Raw genomic sequence first — 16,445 nt, 5'->3', positions numbered from 1 at the left:
TTGTTTAGGAAGACTACCTGCTATGAAAAATCTGCACCAAAGACATACAACAACTTCCCAGTCGATCTCGTGTAAGTTGTATATATAATAGTAATGAACAATCATCTGATAATATTTTCTTCCATTGCCTTTCAATTTCCTGAATATGATCTTACTTCTGCAATGGTGTCATTAATCGGATGGTCATGCCTCACTCTGTTAAAGATCTCATTTCTAATTGGAAAGGCCATATCTTTGTGTATAAGGAAAACAACTCTAAAAAAGACTTCCAACAACTATATTACGGAGTGTATGGAAGTTAGTTATTCCTCCACCTTCTCCGGAAAACAAATCAAGGTTCTAGACGTAATTAGTGATATCTAAACTGGCACTTTTAACAGGATAAAGAGCTCATCTTGTTTTAGAAATGTAGACTCTTCTAATGTCATTTTGTGATGAAAGAATTTCTTTTTAAACCCTCATTAATAACGTGTCTATAAAGGTTGCGTAAGGCTTATTTGGGTTTCTTTCTTTGTCATCCTATTTGGCCGTTGGGGTTTGTATTCTTTCATTCTTTTAATCTAATTGTTTCTTCACTAGTAAAAAGAAAAAAGTTTTTGTACAACTTGTATTGTACAGAGTTACATAAAATAATTTATTATACTTTTGTATTTTGACAAACTAATGCGATTCTTGTCATGAGTTATCGTATGAGCTCTCTGGGAACTAGATATATTCCATATGCAGGTGTAACTGAAATTTACACAAGCCAGATGCATGTGTATCTCCTACTTACACATGCTATATGCATGTATAACTCTCAGTTACACAAGTAAGCTGGTGTGTAACTGCTGAATACACGTCATATTTTATTTAGAAGATGCATGTGTAACTCCCAGTTACACTATACATAGTATGTGTAACTCCTAACTACACTTGCTTAAATAAGTCATTAAGTGTCTTTCTATGATCTTTGTTGTTCACCTTGTAATTGTTCTATAGTTTTGCTTCTATGGATTTCTTTTTCATCCAACCTAACTCGTGGATGTTTATTTTGTTGTAGATACGTAAGCATTTTGGAATCGAGGAAGATAAGAAGGGAAAATGACATTTTTATTTGAAGATCTCGTAGCTTATTTCTAGGATTTCATTTTACGTATTTCGTATTTTAGATTGTTTACTGTGTTCAACAACAATTGATAAATAGAGAAGTTTTTGTAAATGGAATTATTGTTTCAATTACTGAATATAGGTGTGTAACTTCTAGATACACATTTATTATGGATGTGTAACTTCAAAATACACATGAGTTACACATGCCATATGCCCATGTTAGCTGTTTCGTGACGTATGAATGTGTAACTATTGCGTACACATTCCATACAGATATGTAACTTCTAGTTACACATTCCATATGGATGTGTTGGGAGATGGTGGTGGTGGTCGGCGGTGGTCGGAGGCCGCGGTTGGTGGTTGGAGATGGCTGGGGGTGGTGGTCGAAGGTGGTTTGACGGTGGTAGTCGGAGGTGGTTGGTGGCGGTGGTTGTCGGAGGTGGTTGGTGGTGGTCCAGGTGGTTGGAACATCATCACATAATATTTAAATAATTTGGGGCATATATTTAAATTTTATTTAATTATGAGCTTGACAATATATAAAAGGGTATGAATGTCTTTTAATAACTCCGGGCCTAGATTTAAACTTCTTTTAATTAAGGGCCTCATATTACGGGCTATCCATGGGTTGGGCCTGAGCCTTATTTTCCCTTTTTATAAGTGAAAACTACAGGGAGACCCATTCTCCCTGATGTCTCTACTGTGAAACCCACGCTCCCAAAACTACAGGTGCGCACCCAAATTTTGGAAGAAAATTATTCTCAAACCCAAAATATATAAAATTCTGTTTCTGTCTTTTTTTTTTCTTCTTATTCTTCTTCTTCGTCTTTTTTTATTCTTCTTCTTCTTCTCCACTCTACCTAGATCTCAGAAAAAGGGAGAGATTCGATTGATTTCGAGAACAAATTCATGCCTAAATTCGATTGATCTCAACAGCAGCACCAAATCGTCTTCTTCTTCGAATTAACGACGAACACTCTTACTACCAATTCTCTTCATTACAATTTAAGTTCACTATTGTTATTAATGGTAGCAGCAAAAATCCCTGAATGGGTTTGTAGAACACGGTTTGGTCATCATAGATTTATGATCAAAACTTGTTTTCAATGAAGATTTTGAAATGAATTTCAGATTTTTATGAAACTCTCAGCCGTGAATTGAGTTGGAGTAAGCAATACTGGATGAGTAATGAAGAAGGTTTAATTGCAAATGATGGTGTAAATACATGAACGAAGATGATGGTGTAAATAGATGATTTTGACTAAGAGCCCCCGAATAACTGAAAGATAATGGTTTGCGTGGGAGTTAATGAAACATGAAAGAAGATGATGATGTGGTTATGACTGCATAACATGTCATTCAGTCGAGAAACTGTCTGCATAACATGTTATGCATTCGTGAAAATGGATGCATAACCTGTTATGCATCTACAAAATTTGTTGCATAACTTGTTATGCAGTCCAGAAAATCTGCATAACCTGTTATGCAGGTTTAATTGCAGATGATGGTGTAAATACATGAAAGAAGATGATGGTGTAAATACATGATTTTGACCAAGAGCCCCCGAATAACTGAAAGATAATGGTTTGCATGGGAGTTAATGAAACATGAAAGAAGATGATGATGTGGTTATGACTGCATAACATGTCATTCAGTCGAGAAACTGTCTGCATAACATGTTATGCATTCGTGAAAATGGATGCATAACCTGTTATGCATCTACAAAATTTGTTGCATAACTTGTTATGCAGTCCAGAAAACCTGCATAACCTGTTATGCGTCCGAATATGCCTACATAATGCATTATGCATCGAGAAAATAGATGCATAACCTGATATGCATCCGTAAATATGGATGCATACTGCATTATGCATCAATTTTTTTTATATGTACGGCTAAAATCAACCAAAACAATGGTTACATAACTTGTTATAGATGCATAACTTTGTTATGCAGATACATAACTTGTTATGCAGTCGAAAAAATGGTTGCATAATTCGTTATGCGTCTGCAGAATGTGTTATGCATCGTTTTTGGTGACTGCATAATGGTTAAGTATCAAGTTTTCAAAAAAATTCCCTAAAATGAGGATCACCTCCGATTTTTTCGTTAAAAACAAAAATTTGATATTCTTGTTTGTACTCGTTGCGTAGCTCTTTTAAAAAGATTTCCAACGATATAAAATTTGTAAAATTCTAAGGCGCGGATTTTTAGATATGTTATGTCCAAGTTGCGCTGCCAATTATACCCCTGAAAAAGATAGTATGCCTGAAAAGATAGTATGCATAACCAGTTATGTATTGATTCATATAATTATGAGTGTCACAGTATACAAAATTAATTGTGGGCCTGAGAACGAGAATATTATTTTTTTCAAGTCTCCCCTAAGTTACCCTTTTTATAAACAAAAGAAGGATGTGAAATTTAATCCACGTGTATAACCTGCACTGGTACCTCGTAGGGCAACTGGGAAGAACCTCTCCATACTGTAGTTTCTTTGTTTCTTTTTGGCTTCTTGTGTCCATGCTTGTTTCTTATTGGAGTATAAGGGTTTTTGTCTGAAGAAGGGTTTTGGTCTGAAGACGACGGTGTATCTAGTCTCCTCTAGGGTTGTTCTAAGAGTGTTTTTGAATCCTAATTTAAGGTTTTAGTTATTTATTCAAAATGCCGTCAGCTCAAAAGAACAAGTCTCATAAATCGAGCAAATCATCTCCTAATAGCCTTCGTAAAAAGTCTGGAATTGGTTGGTTCACCTCTATCTCCTCAGTAGTATGATCTTCTCTTTTTTTTTTCTCCCTTTGTTTTAACATTTCACATATTGGGATTCCAGATATTAAAGGGAACAGAATCGGGAAATCAGATCACCATGTCGGAAAAGGGTCTAAAGCTGCTCGATTTCATCACACCAAGATGGTAAATAAACAATTATGATTGTGTTCCAATTGTTTAATTTTAATTTTACTATTTTTTTGTCTTAATTCCCATTGTTTATTATTATCCTCAACTAATTAAAATAAAAAAAATTGCAATTCAATGGGTTCGATGTCGGAAAAGAGCTTCCCTATTGGAAGAGAAACGGGCTTCCATCGGTTCAGGAACTTCCCCTCTAGTTATTGTGAGTTTAATATATCATCATTATACATTTGTTACTGGTTCACGTTTAGGGTGATTCATAGATGGACAATTCCTCATGCGGCTGGTGGTATACAAACAGGTTCTTTTTGGACTTACTGCATCTGTAAATGTTAGAGGACTCAAAGAACAACTCATAAGATTACTATCTCCGGGAGACGCAAACAAAACTACTGTTGCTTCTCCACACTACAAAATCAGAGCAACTGTAAGCTAGCTATCTTTTTACTTCTGTCTCTCACTACTATTTCTAGTTTGCTTATGTGTGGGCGAGTGTTATTATCATATGCTATGCCTACTTGGTCAGTTGAAATTTTACCATGATCTATTCTTAACTAAGTCTGATGATATCTAAAAAGAGTGGGAAGTCAAGTTTCTTACTCATCTCATAAGCTTTATTCAGCAATCACTGTTGAAAAAAACTGTATCTAACTTTGGTGAAATGTGATCGACCTTGTCTGGTAATATCTCTGTAGCCTTGCAACTCTTACTGGAGCTTATAAATTACCCTTCTCATCTTATGCTATCCTGTAGCTTGTGACTTCGGCATAGTTGACAGAAGTTTCTGTAAGAGAGATAATTAAGGGGAAAAAAACTACTAAAGCAAATCGTGCCACTGGAGAGATGTTTTGGAGAATGTTTTTCAGTTTTACTTTTTGTATAGAACCCCACAAATAGCAAGTATCGTTAGTTCCTTCTGAGGGAAGTGTGGGAACAAGATGTATCCAGGGTACCGTTCCCTCAATCATATTTTTTTCATTTTTGTAGAAACAAGTATGCCTAGTTATGTATAACTTCTCAATTTCCCCGTATTACTGTATTCTCTATTTGTTTCTTTCAAAGGGGTTTTTACTAATATTAGCTGCTTAATATATTCCCTGTCACGGTTATCTACATTATTTCTGAAATTGTTCGTCTTGCAAAAGGTCTTGGAAGCACCCCATGGCGATTTATCAACTTGCATGGAACTCGCCAAGGTATTTGATCAGTGAGAAACGGCTTCAAAGTTCATAGAGTATTTAGTACATAGATGGATGACCTCTACCTGCATTTTATGTATTGGTCATAACGTTATGATCTTTGGTATCAGGTTGCAGATTTGATTGCTTTTGTAGCGTCAGCCCGCTCGTCGTCCAAAGAAGTCGATACTTGCTCTTATATTGATTCATTCGGAAGCCAATGCCTATCTGTCTTTAAAGCGCTTGGTTTGCCAAGCACCGCTGTTTTAATTCGTGTAAGTATTTTTGCCAGCTGCTTACAGGTTTCCAATTTGAAGGACTTGTATATTTGAAAACTGAAACTTTTTTTTTTTAGGATCTATCTCTAGATCTCAAGAAAAGAAATGATATGAAGAAGACATGCATGTCCAGCCTCACATCTGAGTTTCCCGATTCTAAGTTCTATCCAGCAAATACAACAGAGGAGCTGCATAAGGTTGTACCATGTGTAACTGTGATGATTGTTATCGGATTTGATTGTGCTGTCGATAAATAAATCTTCATTCAGTTAAACTTTGTTTTTTTGTGCAATATTTTATTTTCTCTATCATTTGGCTGTAGTTCATGTGGCTCCTTAAGGAGCACCGGCTCACTGTACCTATTTGGCGAAGTCAACGCCCTTACCTTATTGCTCACGAGGTATGCGTAATCTCTTAAAAATTTCTTAACTTTTCGTTTTTGGTTTTTGTTTGTCGTCCATTTACAAAGGGTGTGGACCCTTCTTATTCCAGTTCTTTGTTTAAGTTCACAAATAGATAAAACATATCTAGTCTTCAGGAGATCTCATTTTAGTTATTCAATATGTGAGTATCTCGTCATGATCCACACCATCTTAAATCTCAACGTCAATGGCTCTTTTCATCTACAGTATTTGCTTTTGGCATTCTTATGTAAGTTTCCCATTGTGGTATTAGATTAGTGTTTGTCTTTCATTGAAAGACGATACTTAAGTTTGCTACTCTAATTTGTCAACATGTCATATGGAGAGGCTACAGACATTGTTATTGGGATGGCGATGCATTCTTAGTTGTGTGCCACTTTGTAGTGGCTGTTTCACATGTGTGATTAATTGATTGAGAGTACATCTTTGAAGGGTCTAAAGTTTTGGGCTTTGAAAATGCCACTTACATAGGGGTTGATATTCTATACACACATTCAGGCTGTGAATTGTTCGATTTCGCTTGGCCCCACTTTTGGTGAACGGGCTCTCTTTGCATTACATAGTTTCAGTTAGTTTTCTCTTTACAGTTCCGTCAACACTGACTCAAGATAGTACTAAAGATTTCAGAAGTAAACAAGTCGAACTTTTGCAAATCTTTAACATAGTTGTGTCTATGCGCCTCGTCATGGGTATCATCTCAGGCTTCTGTAGTCATAACTAATCACTCCCTGCTCCTTCATTTGTACATTACCACACTAAAGAGATCCAGATAAAAATGTGAGCTACATGTTCATTGTTATCTGCTGGATTTGGCGAGAGCATCCTGCTGATCCTGTTTACTTGATTCATTATGCGGTCTCACCCTATTCTGTTAAGCATTTTATGCTTGCTTACAAAAAGGAATTGTTGTTCCACATTCATGTAATGCCCTCATCTCTTATCTAAAATGCTTTGCATGTACAACCCAACTGCTTTAAGCTATTAATAGCAGGTTAAATTAATAACAAATTCCCAAGTGAACATGTCTCCTGTATTTACCTCAGATCAAAGTGTCTTAGTTACAGAGTGTTCTCCTTGTGAGTTTTGTGTAATTTTCTAATCTTTATACTATAGCGTGTCCTTATGTATGCTTTTTCATCTATTCTTTTCTCATATCATGCAATTGCTTGAAATTACGGGCTGCTGGTTATGTTGATTAGTAGTTCTTGATTAAACAATTTTAATAAATTGGAAAATTGTTGATATCGGATCTTTTTGTATTTCAGGCTGCTCTTGGCTTTGCTTCTTTACAGTGTGTTCAATTATCCTTCTGTAGGTTGATTTGATAGTCAATGATGGAAGTCCTGGACTCTGTACCCTTCTCCTCTCTGGGTATTTGCGAGCACATGACCTTTCAGTGAACCAATTGGTAACTTCTTGCTTCCTTTGAATTTGATAAAAGGATAGATGTTTGTGTGCTTATCCATTATCTTTTGAGTTAGGTTCATGTGTCAGGTTCAGGTGACTTCCAGATGTCAAAGATAGATGTTCTCCAGGATCCCAATCCTTTGAAATCAGGGACAGGTCAGGATTTGATGGACTCAGATGAGCACCATGGTACACAGGTATTTAAATCTACTGGAGGTTAAAGTTTTAGATGTCTTTTCTTAACTGTTCTCTTGAATTGACTAAATCTTGCTTGATCAAGCAAAAAAATAGAAGGTTAAATCTTACTTCAATTAATATCTCATGATAGAAAAGGGGTGGCTCCTAGTCTTTTTATTGTCTTATTAAACAATTTTTCTTTGTTTGGAGATGTTTTAGTTGGATAATTTATAGCATTGTATAATATCCCAAGTATCCATGATTTAGCGTTCCTTTTCCATCCCTTTGTAAGATATGCAGTTTCTATTTTGGATGGATGACATCTCTCTTTATATGCAGATCATTCACTCTTTATTTCCTGATCTGTCAAAGCAGCAGTCTTTAGTCATCGAAAATGATCCTAAACCTGATCCAGGGGAACATGTAATCTTACAAATTTTCGTGCTCTTGCACTCTGGATACTTGCTCCCAGGTAAGTCCACTAACTACATGGTATTTGATATCAGACTTGGCCGACAGAGATGGAAATGACTAAAGCAGATGAGTATCAGAGACGAAGCATGATTAATACCTATAAGAACCAGGTTCTTGATTTGTTTGAATACATGCTGCACATCCAATTTATGCTTTCAATGCTTTCTGCTGTAGATGTGATTTTCTGAAAACATGTGTATCATTTGGCTGAAGCAGGCTACTGAATTTTTTGAGGGTAAAGATAACCAAGACTCAGGGAGTGATTGCTTCCACGTTGAAGACCAAGAGGATTATTCAGATGAAGATGTTGATGCTGATACTGTGATGGAGGTGAGTGATTTATGTAGCAGTACTATTAAGGTTTTATCAAAATCCTTTGCAGTTCCTCTTGTTTTCATTTTGTCCTTTTCGCTGCTCGTTGCTACAACTCCTATAGGCTAAAATACTTTCTCTATCTGGTTATGTAGAGAAATCAGGGTACGTGATTTTATTTGGAAGAACAGTTATGATGAATCCATTAAATAGTGATGCTGTCATTTTTTTCAACTGAAAGTCACACTTAGTCAGTAACATAATATATGTTTGTTATGCATTTCTGTATATATTTTGTTTAATTATGTTGGCTCTTCATATCTTGACTAGCGTAGTTGTATCATATATGTGTATGCTCCATATTATGATTGGGGGTATGTTGTTTGGGGAGAGGTGGTGGGATATTATCTCCCGCCAAATGATACCTCCTTACTGTTCAAAGCCCTAAATGGATAGCGCCAATACTTGGTGCATTTATCTCCCATATTTCTTGATTGGCAGGCCAAGCCCAGCCAGCTAACACCTTAGTCTGAGCGTATCTTAGCTCCACAAATCATTAAGGGGTAGTATTGAGCTCTTGGTCAGAGTTGCCAAGGAAAAACAGCTGTTTAGCTTGGTGGAGTCTCAGATGTCCGCTTCTTTTTTCTGCGCTAATGAGGTTGTTTATCTAGCTTTATTAAAGTATTCTAATGCCTTCAAATTCATCAGGAGGATGAGGACATCACGAAGGAAATGATTCGAGATGAGATTCGGAAGATACATGATGCACAGGCAGAAGATGAAGGTACACCTTTTTTCGTTTCTGGCATTGAAATCTTACTGGTTCTTTTTTCCACACCTATATTATTCTGTTCCAATATGCAAGAACCACTCTCTTTAGCAACATCGATTATCATTGGAAAAGTTTGCGGTTATACAATTGACATTCGAGCCCTGTTAAATCTATAATGAGATCAGAACCACGGTGTAGGACGACCATCTGAACAAGTCTCCTTAGTTTGATCAGTTCAAACAGCTCTAATAGCTTAGGTTTCTATTTTCTGGTTGGTGTTTAATTAGGACTTCGAGTTCTAGTTTACTTTCTGTGTGAGATTATTTCCTTTTCCTAGTCCTTTTCGGAAATAAATTTTCCTTCTGAGTTTCTAAGTTCCATTAGTTTTGAATCTGTGATTGCCTTTTCATGGCCAAATTGTTTTAGATACTCTTTATATAAAAACGTACAAGCAAGCCTTGGAGTCTGTTTGTGAAGATTTCTGGAAGGTTCAGCTCTTCTTTCCATGTGCAGAACTGCCACCTATTTAAGAACCTTTCAGTCTCTTGTTAGCATGTTTAATTGTATCTCTTCTTCCTTCTGCTCTGTAATTCTAACTCACTCAATTTAAGTAGAAATATTTGCCTCTGTTAAAACAAAGCTCACCGGGACAAGGCAAGCACCAGACATGAACTCAACATGGTTGCATTAGATACATAGATAACTAACATAAAGTCGCTGCACTGCGCTCATAGACTTTAGGTTGATCACACATAGATTACTAGCATATGTAATCAGAAGCTGGCTTAACTGTCATGTTTACTTCTTGTCGTCGCAGAATACCCAGATGAAGTGGATACCCCTTTAGATGTTTTGGCTCGAGTGCGTTTTGGCAAGTACCAAGGTCTCAAATCTTTTCGAACTTCTGTGTGGAAAGACAAGGTCAGAATCTTTTTGGCCTAAGGTTATCTTTCTCTTGCAGGAATTAATTTTTGAACTTCAGTTATATGATTTTTAGTTTTTTATGAATGACAGAATCCTCCGCCTCGTGAATATGCTAGAATCTTTTCATTCCATAACTACAAGGCAACACAGAAATGTGTGCTTGAAAATGCCAGGGACATCGGGCAACGTACTTTGGATGAGTGCATTCCTGTTGGGTCTTACGCAAGGATTCATGTTAAGGACGTATCAGTTAGTGTTGCTTTAAGACTCTGTTCTTTGGTGAAGTCAAAGCCTGTGGTTGCCAGCGGGCTTTTGGAGCACGAGTCCAAGATGTCCGTTCTCCATTATAGGTAAAATTTTTATTCGAATGCTATTTTATCAAAACCTCTCTCCCTCTAGGTGTGTTTTCACTGTTAATAGCTCTGCTCAGCATGCCGAAGAAATGTTAGCCTCTCTTCAGTTTTGAAGATTGAATAACACATGCTTTCTCATTGGCCCCTAAAAGAAACAATCAAGTCTTCATCCTGTGCATTAACTGTGTTCTTGTTCAGTTTATTTCATATCTTTATAAGGTTTGTTGAATATGCTAATTCATAAGAGATTTTTTTTTTTAATGCAGCATAAAGAAACACAAGTCGTACCAATTTCCTGTAAAACGAAAGGAATCTCTTATTTTTCATGTTGGATTTAGGCAATTTGTTGCTAGGTAATTTCTTGACAGTTGAAGCATTCTTATTGTTCGTTATATATTGTTTGTTATTGTAATTGCAAGAATGTTGAAACAATGAGTTATGCAGGCCGATATTTTCTTTAGATAGCATAAACTCGCATCAGCACAAAATGGAAAAGTTTTTGCACGAAGGACGGTTTTCAATTGCTTCTGTATATGCACCAATTTCTTTTGCTCCTTCACCCTTAAAAGCCTTAAAGAGGGGGCGGGATGGAGAAGTTGGCTTCCCTTCTGTTGCTGCTATAGGGTCACTAAAGAGTATCGATCCAGAGAGGATTATACTTAAGAAAATCACATTTACTGGGTGAGTTCTAGTATTCAAAATATTCCCGACTGCTTGTAGTAACTTTTATTTGGAAAGTCAAGAATTTGAACTTATATCACCTGTAGTAATTCAATTAATTCTATATGATTTTCATTGTAGTTACCCTCGAAGGGTGTCTAAGCTAAAAGCTACAGTGCGCTATATGTTTCACGATCCCATAGATGTGTCATATTTTAAGGTATGTGAAGTTTACCATATGATGTTTTGTATATTGTTTGTTAATTCTTACTCAAAGTTTTGTAAAGATGTGTATGGATGTTGATTCTTTCAATGTGGATGGTGAGTAGCGCTGCGAAATCTGGACAAAGAACGGTGTTCGTGGTAACATTAAAGAATCTGTTGGTACACATGGTAATTACCCAATTTCTTTTTAACAGTTAACGGTTTTGTTGTGAGATATTTAAGGCTTACAATAATCTGTTTTTTGCTGTGTTTTTTTTCCAGGAACGATGAAGTGTACTTTCAGTCGCAGTATTCAACAACACGACACTGTTTGCATGAGTTTATTTAAACGTGTATACCCCAAGTGGCCTGAGCAAAGATTTCCAATTCTTCTCGATGCTTGAGTGAGATGAAGGTTTCCTGATTCATGGGCAATGCCAACTAGGCTTTCGTTTAACTTATAATACCAACTCTAACTCTAGGCTAGGGATGTGTTTTATTTTTTATCTTTTTGGGGAGATTTGTGCTTATTTGTGGGGCTTTTGTCAATGCTTTTCTCCCACATCTCTAGCTCTCTTAAGGCCTACCTGACGGGCTTGTATTTCTGCTTTTACCTATATTAGGAGAATGGTTTTTGCTTATTCAGCTGGGAAACAAGAAAGGGATGCCCTCTACTGCCAGCACTAAATTATGATCACCAATCTTGGCTTCCAATTGAATTTGGCTGTGGTTAGCTCTACTCTACAGAATTACAGTCATATTAAATGCATATATTCATGCAAGTCGTATGATGTAGCATAGCTTCGTACTATTTTTTATGATGTATGATTTATATGCCTTGCCCCTCACCTCAAGTGTTTAGCCTCCCGGCTACCTCTCGCAAAAAGAACTTTTGCTCCCCCCTAGTGTTGTATGTCGTATCTCCAAGAAATCAAATGTCTTCTCTACATGTCAAAAAGTAAAAAAAAAACAAAACAAACTAAGCTGTCCTAAGAATTTTCGCCCAAAATCGGCGACTTTTTCGATGACATGATCTATTAATTCTGTCTTTTTTTTTATAGAAAAAGCTTATGCCTATAAGGCACTTAAGACCCAAACATAGTTTTGGTGCTGGCATTGGTAGCATAAGTGCCACTTAACCTCCCAGCATTGTTTTTACAAAAAAGAGCTAAATTGAAAGCATCCCTGTTTTGTTGTCTTTGGATGATGTTAAGATTCAATAAAACAAAAGATATTGGCTGAATACCCAAACTTGGACTATTTTCTTCTTCTTCATCAGGACAATTTCTTCTTCCGTGGTAGCTAATGTGAAATCTTCCTGTAACCGCTTCATGATAGAGTAATTTGAAACGAACTAGAATCTCCATTGCCTCGGCAGATATTGTAACGTTTGTGTGCTGCAATTCTTTGGCCCATTGGAAGGCTAGGTCTGCCTCTTCTGTTGCTCCCTCTGCTCCATAGTATCCTGGATTTCCTCTGGTTCCAATGATGCTTCTTGCAAAATCTGTCATTATCAGAGCAGTGTAGTATAATAAGGTTGCAGAGTCTTGTAGTGTGCATATGTTGATATTATTTCCAAACTCCGCTGTAGTATTCAGAGTATAGGAAGTAATATTATATTGAGATGTTGTATCAGTTTCCTCAGGAAAGAGAGGAAAACTGTTCACAATATTCCCATGCATATGATGAATTTTATTATGATTGCACAAGTGCTGCTTAATACGGAAAGAAGTTATTCCCGCATTAGGCTGAATTTGTTGGAAAATGAGATCACATCTCGCTTTCCAGATATACCAACATGTAGTTTCATAGATGTTGCAGTTAGAACTAGTAGTTCCAGGTTGAAACCAGGAATTCAACCAGTCAATGAAGATGGTATTCCATGAGCACATTTCCAGAGAAAAATTCTGATAACTGGTGCCACTTCCATGTTCCAGATAGCTGTCCAGTTCCCTGTAATTGTGTCATTTCTGTAGAGGTTTTCAATTTTTGCGTTGTATAATTCCTTGGCAGAGAAAACACCTTTATCATTGAGATCCCATATTATTCTATCTTCTTCATTTGGGTGAGTCTGCAAATTGACAATCACTGCAGCCTTGTCATTGCTAAAATAGGTAGTATTAGAGCTGCATCCCAAGTTCCATCTGGTAGAAGTAAGGACTCTAGTATTTCAATATGATGTGGGCAATTCTGTGGTTTTGGATGTTTCAGAGAGGAGTTAGGAATCCAAATGTCTTCCCATATCTTTATCCTTTTCCCATTTCCAATTCTCAAGAGGCAGTGATGTTGTATGTTGTTGATGCCTTCTAGGATTCCTTTCCATACCCATGAATCTCCATCCTTAGCTTTTGTATCCATGTTGAGTACATTCCTGCCTAAGAGATATTTGGCATCCATGAGCTTAAACCATATAGAATCTTTGTATTGCTCAGGCCTCCATCTAATTTTTGTTATCATAGAGATGTTGAAGAGTTCCATATTCATGAATCCTAGTCCCCCCCGGGTCTTTGGGTTTACACACTGCAGTCCAAGCTTTAGGGTAGTAGCCAGAAGAATTTTCTATATTTTTTCCCAAGAAAAAATCTCTTTGAAGGTTGTTGATGTCTTCGCAGGTTTTCTTAGGCACCTTGAGACAGTTCATCTGATATATGCATGCTGAAGAAGTGACAGACTTGATGAGAACTTCTCTTCCAGCAGGGTTTGGAGGAGTATTTTTCCAGCTAGTAAGTCTCAACTTCAGCTTTTCCACTCCAGGCTTGAAAGAATTAATTTTTCTTCTGTGGGTGAAGAGGGGTGAGCCTAGATATTTATCATCCAGTTGAAGTATTTGAACTCCCATGGAGCTGTTGATTTGAGGGATGAGGTCTGGATTGGCGTTATTGCTGAAAAAGACTCTAGACTTGTTGGAATTGATTAACTGTCCAGAGGTGCTACCAAAGATTTTGAGAATCTTCATTATGTTTTGAGCTTCCATCAAATTGGATTTGCAGAAAATTATACAATCATCAACAAAAAGGAGATGGCTGACAGATGGTGCAGCTTTGCATATCTTGATACCAGTGAGGATGCCTATCTCCTCAGCGTGAAGAAGGGTTCTTGACAGAGATTCCATGCAGAATATAAACAAATAAGGAGATAGAGGGTCTCCTTGTCTTATCCCTCTGGAAGGTTTGAAGAATTTATCAGGAGAGCCATTAATGAGAACAGCAGAGGTGGAGGTTGAGATACACTGCAAGATTTTGTTGCACCATTTATCATCAAAACCCATTTTCTTCATAATAATTATGAGAAAAGTCAAGTCCACTCTATCAAAAGCTTTTGCCACATCTATTTTGATGCCCATATAACCAGCATTCCCTTTTTTCCCTCCTTTTGATCTCATAGAGTGAATAATTTCATGAGCAATAGCTATGTTGTCAGAGATTTGCCTTCCAGGGATAAAGGCTGACTGATAAGGAGATATGAGTTTGTTCAGGTAATGTTTCATTCTTTGGGCTAGAAGTTTGGATATGGTTTTATAAGTGGTGTTGCATATGCTGATTGGCCTGAAATGGCTAAGAGAGGTTGGAGTGTTAATTTTGGGAATGAGAGCTATAAAAGTGGCATTCATCTCCTTAAGTAAGTGTCCTGAAGAGAAGAAGTGTTGAACCATTTTGACAATATCATTGCCAATGATATCCCAATTTATTTTGAAGAAGTTTGGAGGGAAACCATCTGGTCTAGGAGCCTTGTCATTTGCCACGCTGAATAAGATAGCCTTAATTTCAGCAGTCTCAGGTTTTCTGTTGAGCATTAGGTTGTCCTCAGTGGTTATGGCTAGGGGAATGAGGTTGAGGATTTCTGAAGAATTATTGATGGTTTCAGCAGTTGCCATCTGAGAAAAGTGGTTGGTGAAGCAGTTCTTGAGATCTTGATAGTCAGTGATCCAGTTGCCATCTCCATCTTGAATAATGTCAATTTTATTTCTTCTTGTTCCACTCTTAGTGGCTCTGTGAAAGTAACTTGTGTTCTGATCTCCCAGCTTGATAAGTTGATCTCTGCTCTTGGTTTTCCATAATTTCTCATTTATATCTTGCCATTTTTTAAGTTGTTCTCTAGCATCAGCTAGAGCCTGTCCTCTATCTTCCCTGAAGTAGTAAGTATGGATCCAGGTTAAGTTTTGCTTGCATTCATCTATGTTGGTTTTGATATTTCCATAGACCTCCTTGTTCCAGACTCTGATTTGTAGCTTTATGTCTTTAAGCTTTTTAGCTATACAGAAAGCACTTGAGCCAGGGACAGCATTTAACAATCATTTTACTGCAATCTTCATGATCTAACCATGGGCCAAAAAATTTGAAAGGAATCTTGCCATTTTTCCAGTGAGGATTTGAGTTAAGTAAGATTGGATGGTGATCAGACCCAATAGCCAACAAATTAGTAATAGTGGTATTTGGAAAGATAACAAGCCAATCATCATTAGCTAGACCTCTGTCCAACCTTTGTTCAGTAAGAGCACGACCCTTTCTTTTATTTGACCAAGTGAAAGGACAACCAGTAAAGCCAAGATCAATAAGGTCTAAATTAAGAATCTTTTCATTGAATATGGAGGCTTCATTAACATCTATGGGATGTGTGCTAAATTTTTCAGTATCATGGAGAACCAAATTAAGATCCCCAATTACCAGCCAAGATAACTTATTAGAGACAACAGTGATTTCAAGCTTTTGCCAAGAGTGGAGCTTGGAAGTGGTGTTATAAGGGTTACCATAGTAGCCTGTAAATAATCAAATGGGGCTATTGGCAATGCTGATTTTAACATTGATATGGTTACTTGAGCAGTCTAATATCTTTAGAGATACATTGCTTTTCCATATTAATGCTAATCCACCAGCAGTGCCACTTGCTCCACCTGGATTGACATACCAGAAATTGCTGATTCCTAAATCATTCATGGTTTTCTTGAGTTTATCACTCTTTAGTCTACTTTCAGATAAGAAGATAATGTCAGGGTTTAGCTTATTGAGCATATCATTAAGCATCCCTAGTGCCCAATCCTTGGCAATTCCATGCTAAAGAAGTAAAGAATTTCCAAAAGTAGGACACTGCTGGATACTTAGAGGTAGGCCTTCTTGTGATATTATCATAATGCTTGAAGATAAGAGCAATTACCATGTAAACCATTATAAAACTTTTTAAAAGGAGGTAAGTGGAAGAGTTGAGAGAATATACCATTGTGCCAACAGAAGAGCAATCCAAAATGCCATTAGCCAAAGGAGTGGGGGGGGGGGGGGGGGGGG

General features: G+C 37.0%; 1 protein-coding gene across 3 annotated transcripts; it reads left to right on the top strand.

Annotated features, from left to right (window-relative positions):
- The first annotated feature begins 3,555 nt into the window (after nt 1-3,555).
- On the top strand, nt 3,556-11,964 carry LOC113356704 (pre-rRNA-processing protein TSR1 homolog). Of its 3 annotated transcripts, none has more exons than XM_026599915.1 (21): nt 3,556-3,835; nt 3,923-4,005; nt 4,130-4,207; nt 4,307-4,432; nt 5,151-5,201; nt 5,315-5,458; nt 5,539-5,658; nt 5,784-5,861; nt 7,199-7,291; nt 7,365-7,487; nt 7,807-7,890; nt 7,974-8,051; nt 8,158-8,271; nt 8,962-9,037; nt 9,843-9,946; nt 10,040-10,299; nt 10,569-10,655; nt 10,747-10,983; nt 11,104-11,169; nt 11,292-11,355; nt 11,449-11,948. In XM_026599915.1, the coding sequence occupies exons 1-21, from the start codon at nt 3,757-3,759 to the stop codon at nt 11,455-11,457; spliced, it is 2,154 nt and encodes a 717-aa protein (XP_026455700.1). In that variant the 5' UTR covers nt 3,556-3,756; the 3' UTR covers nt 11,458-11,948. The 3 variants fall into 3 exon arrangements, with proteins under 3 accessions (XP_026455700.1, XP_026455699.1, XP_026455701.1); XM_026599914.1 differs by having other exon boundaries at nt 3,557-3,835; nt 11,104-11,182; nt 11,449-11,964; XM_026599916.1 differs by having other exon boundaries at nt 3,774-3,835; nt 4,147-4,207; nt 11,104-11,182; nt 11,449-11,964.
- The last annotated feature ends 4,481 nt before the right edge of the window (nt 11,965-16,445 follow it).

Source organism: Papaver somniferum, chromosome 3, assembly GCF_003573695.1.
Source record: "Papaver somniferum cultivar HN1 chromosome 3, ASM357369v1, whole genome shotgun sequence".
NCBI lineage: Eukaryota > Viridiplantae > Streptophyta > Magnoliopsida > Ranunculales > Papaveraceae > Papaver > Papaver somniferum.
Note: the sequence above shows the minus strand (reverse complement) of the source record. Positions and strands in the feature narration are given on the sequence as shown.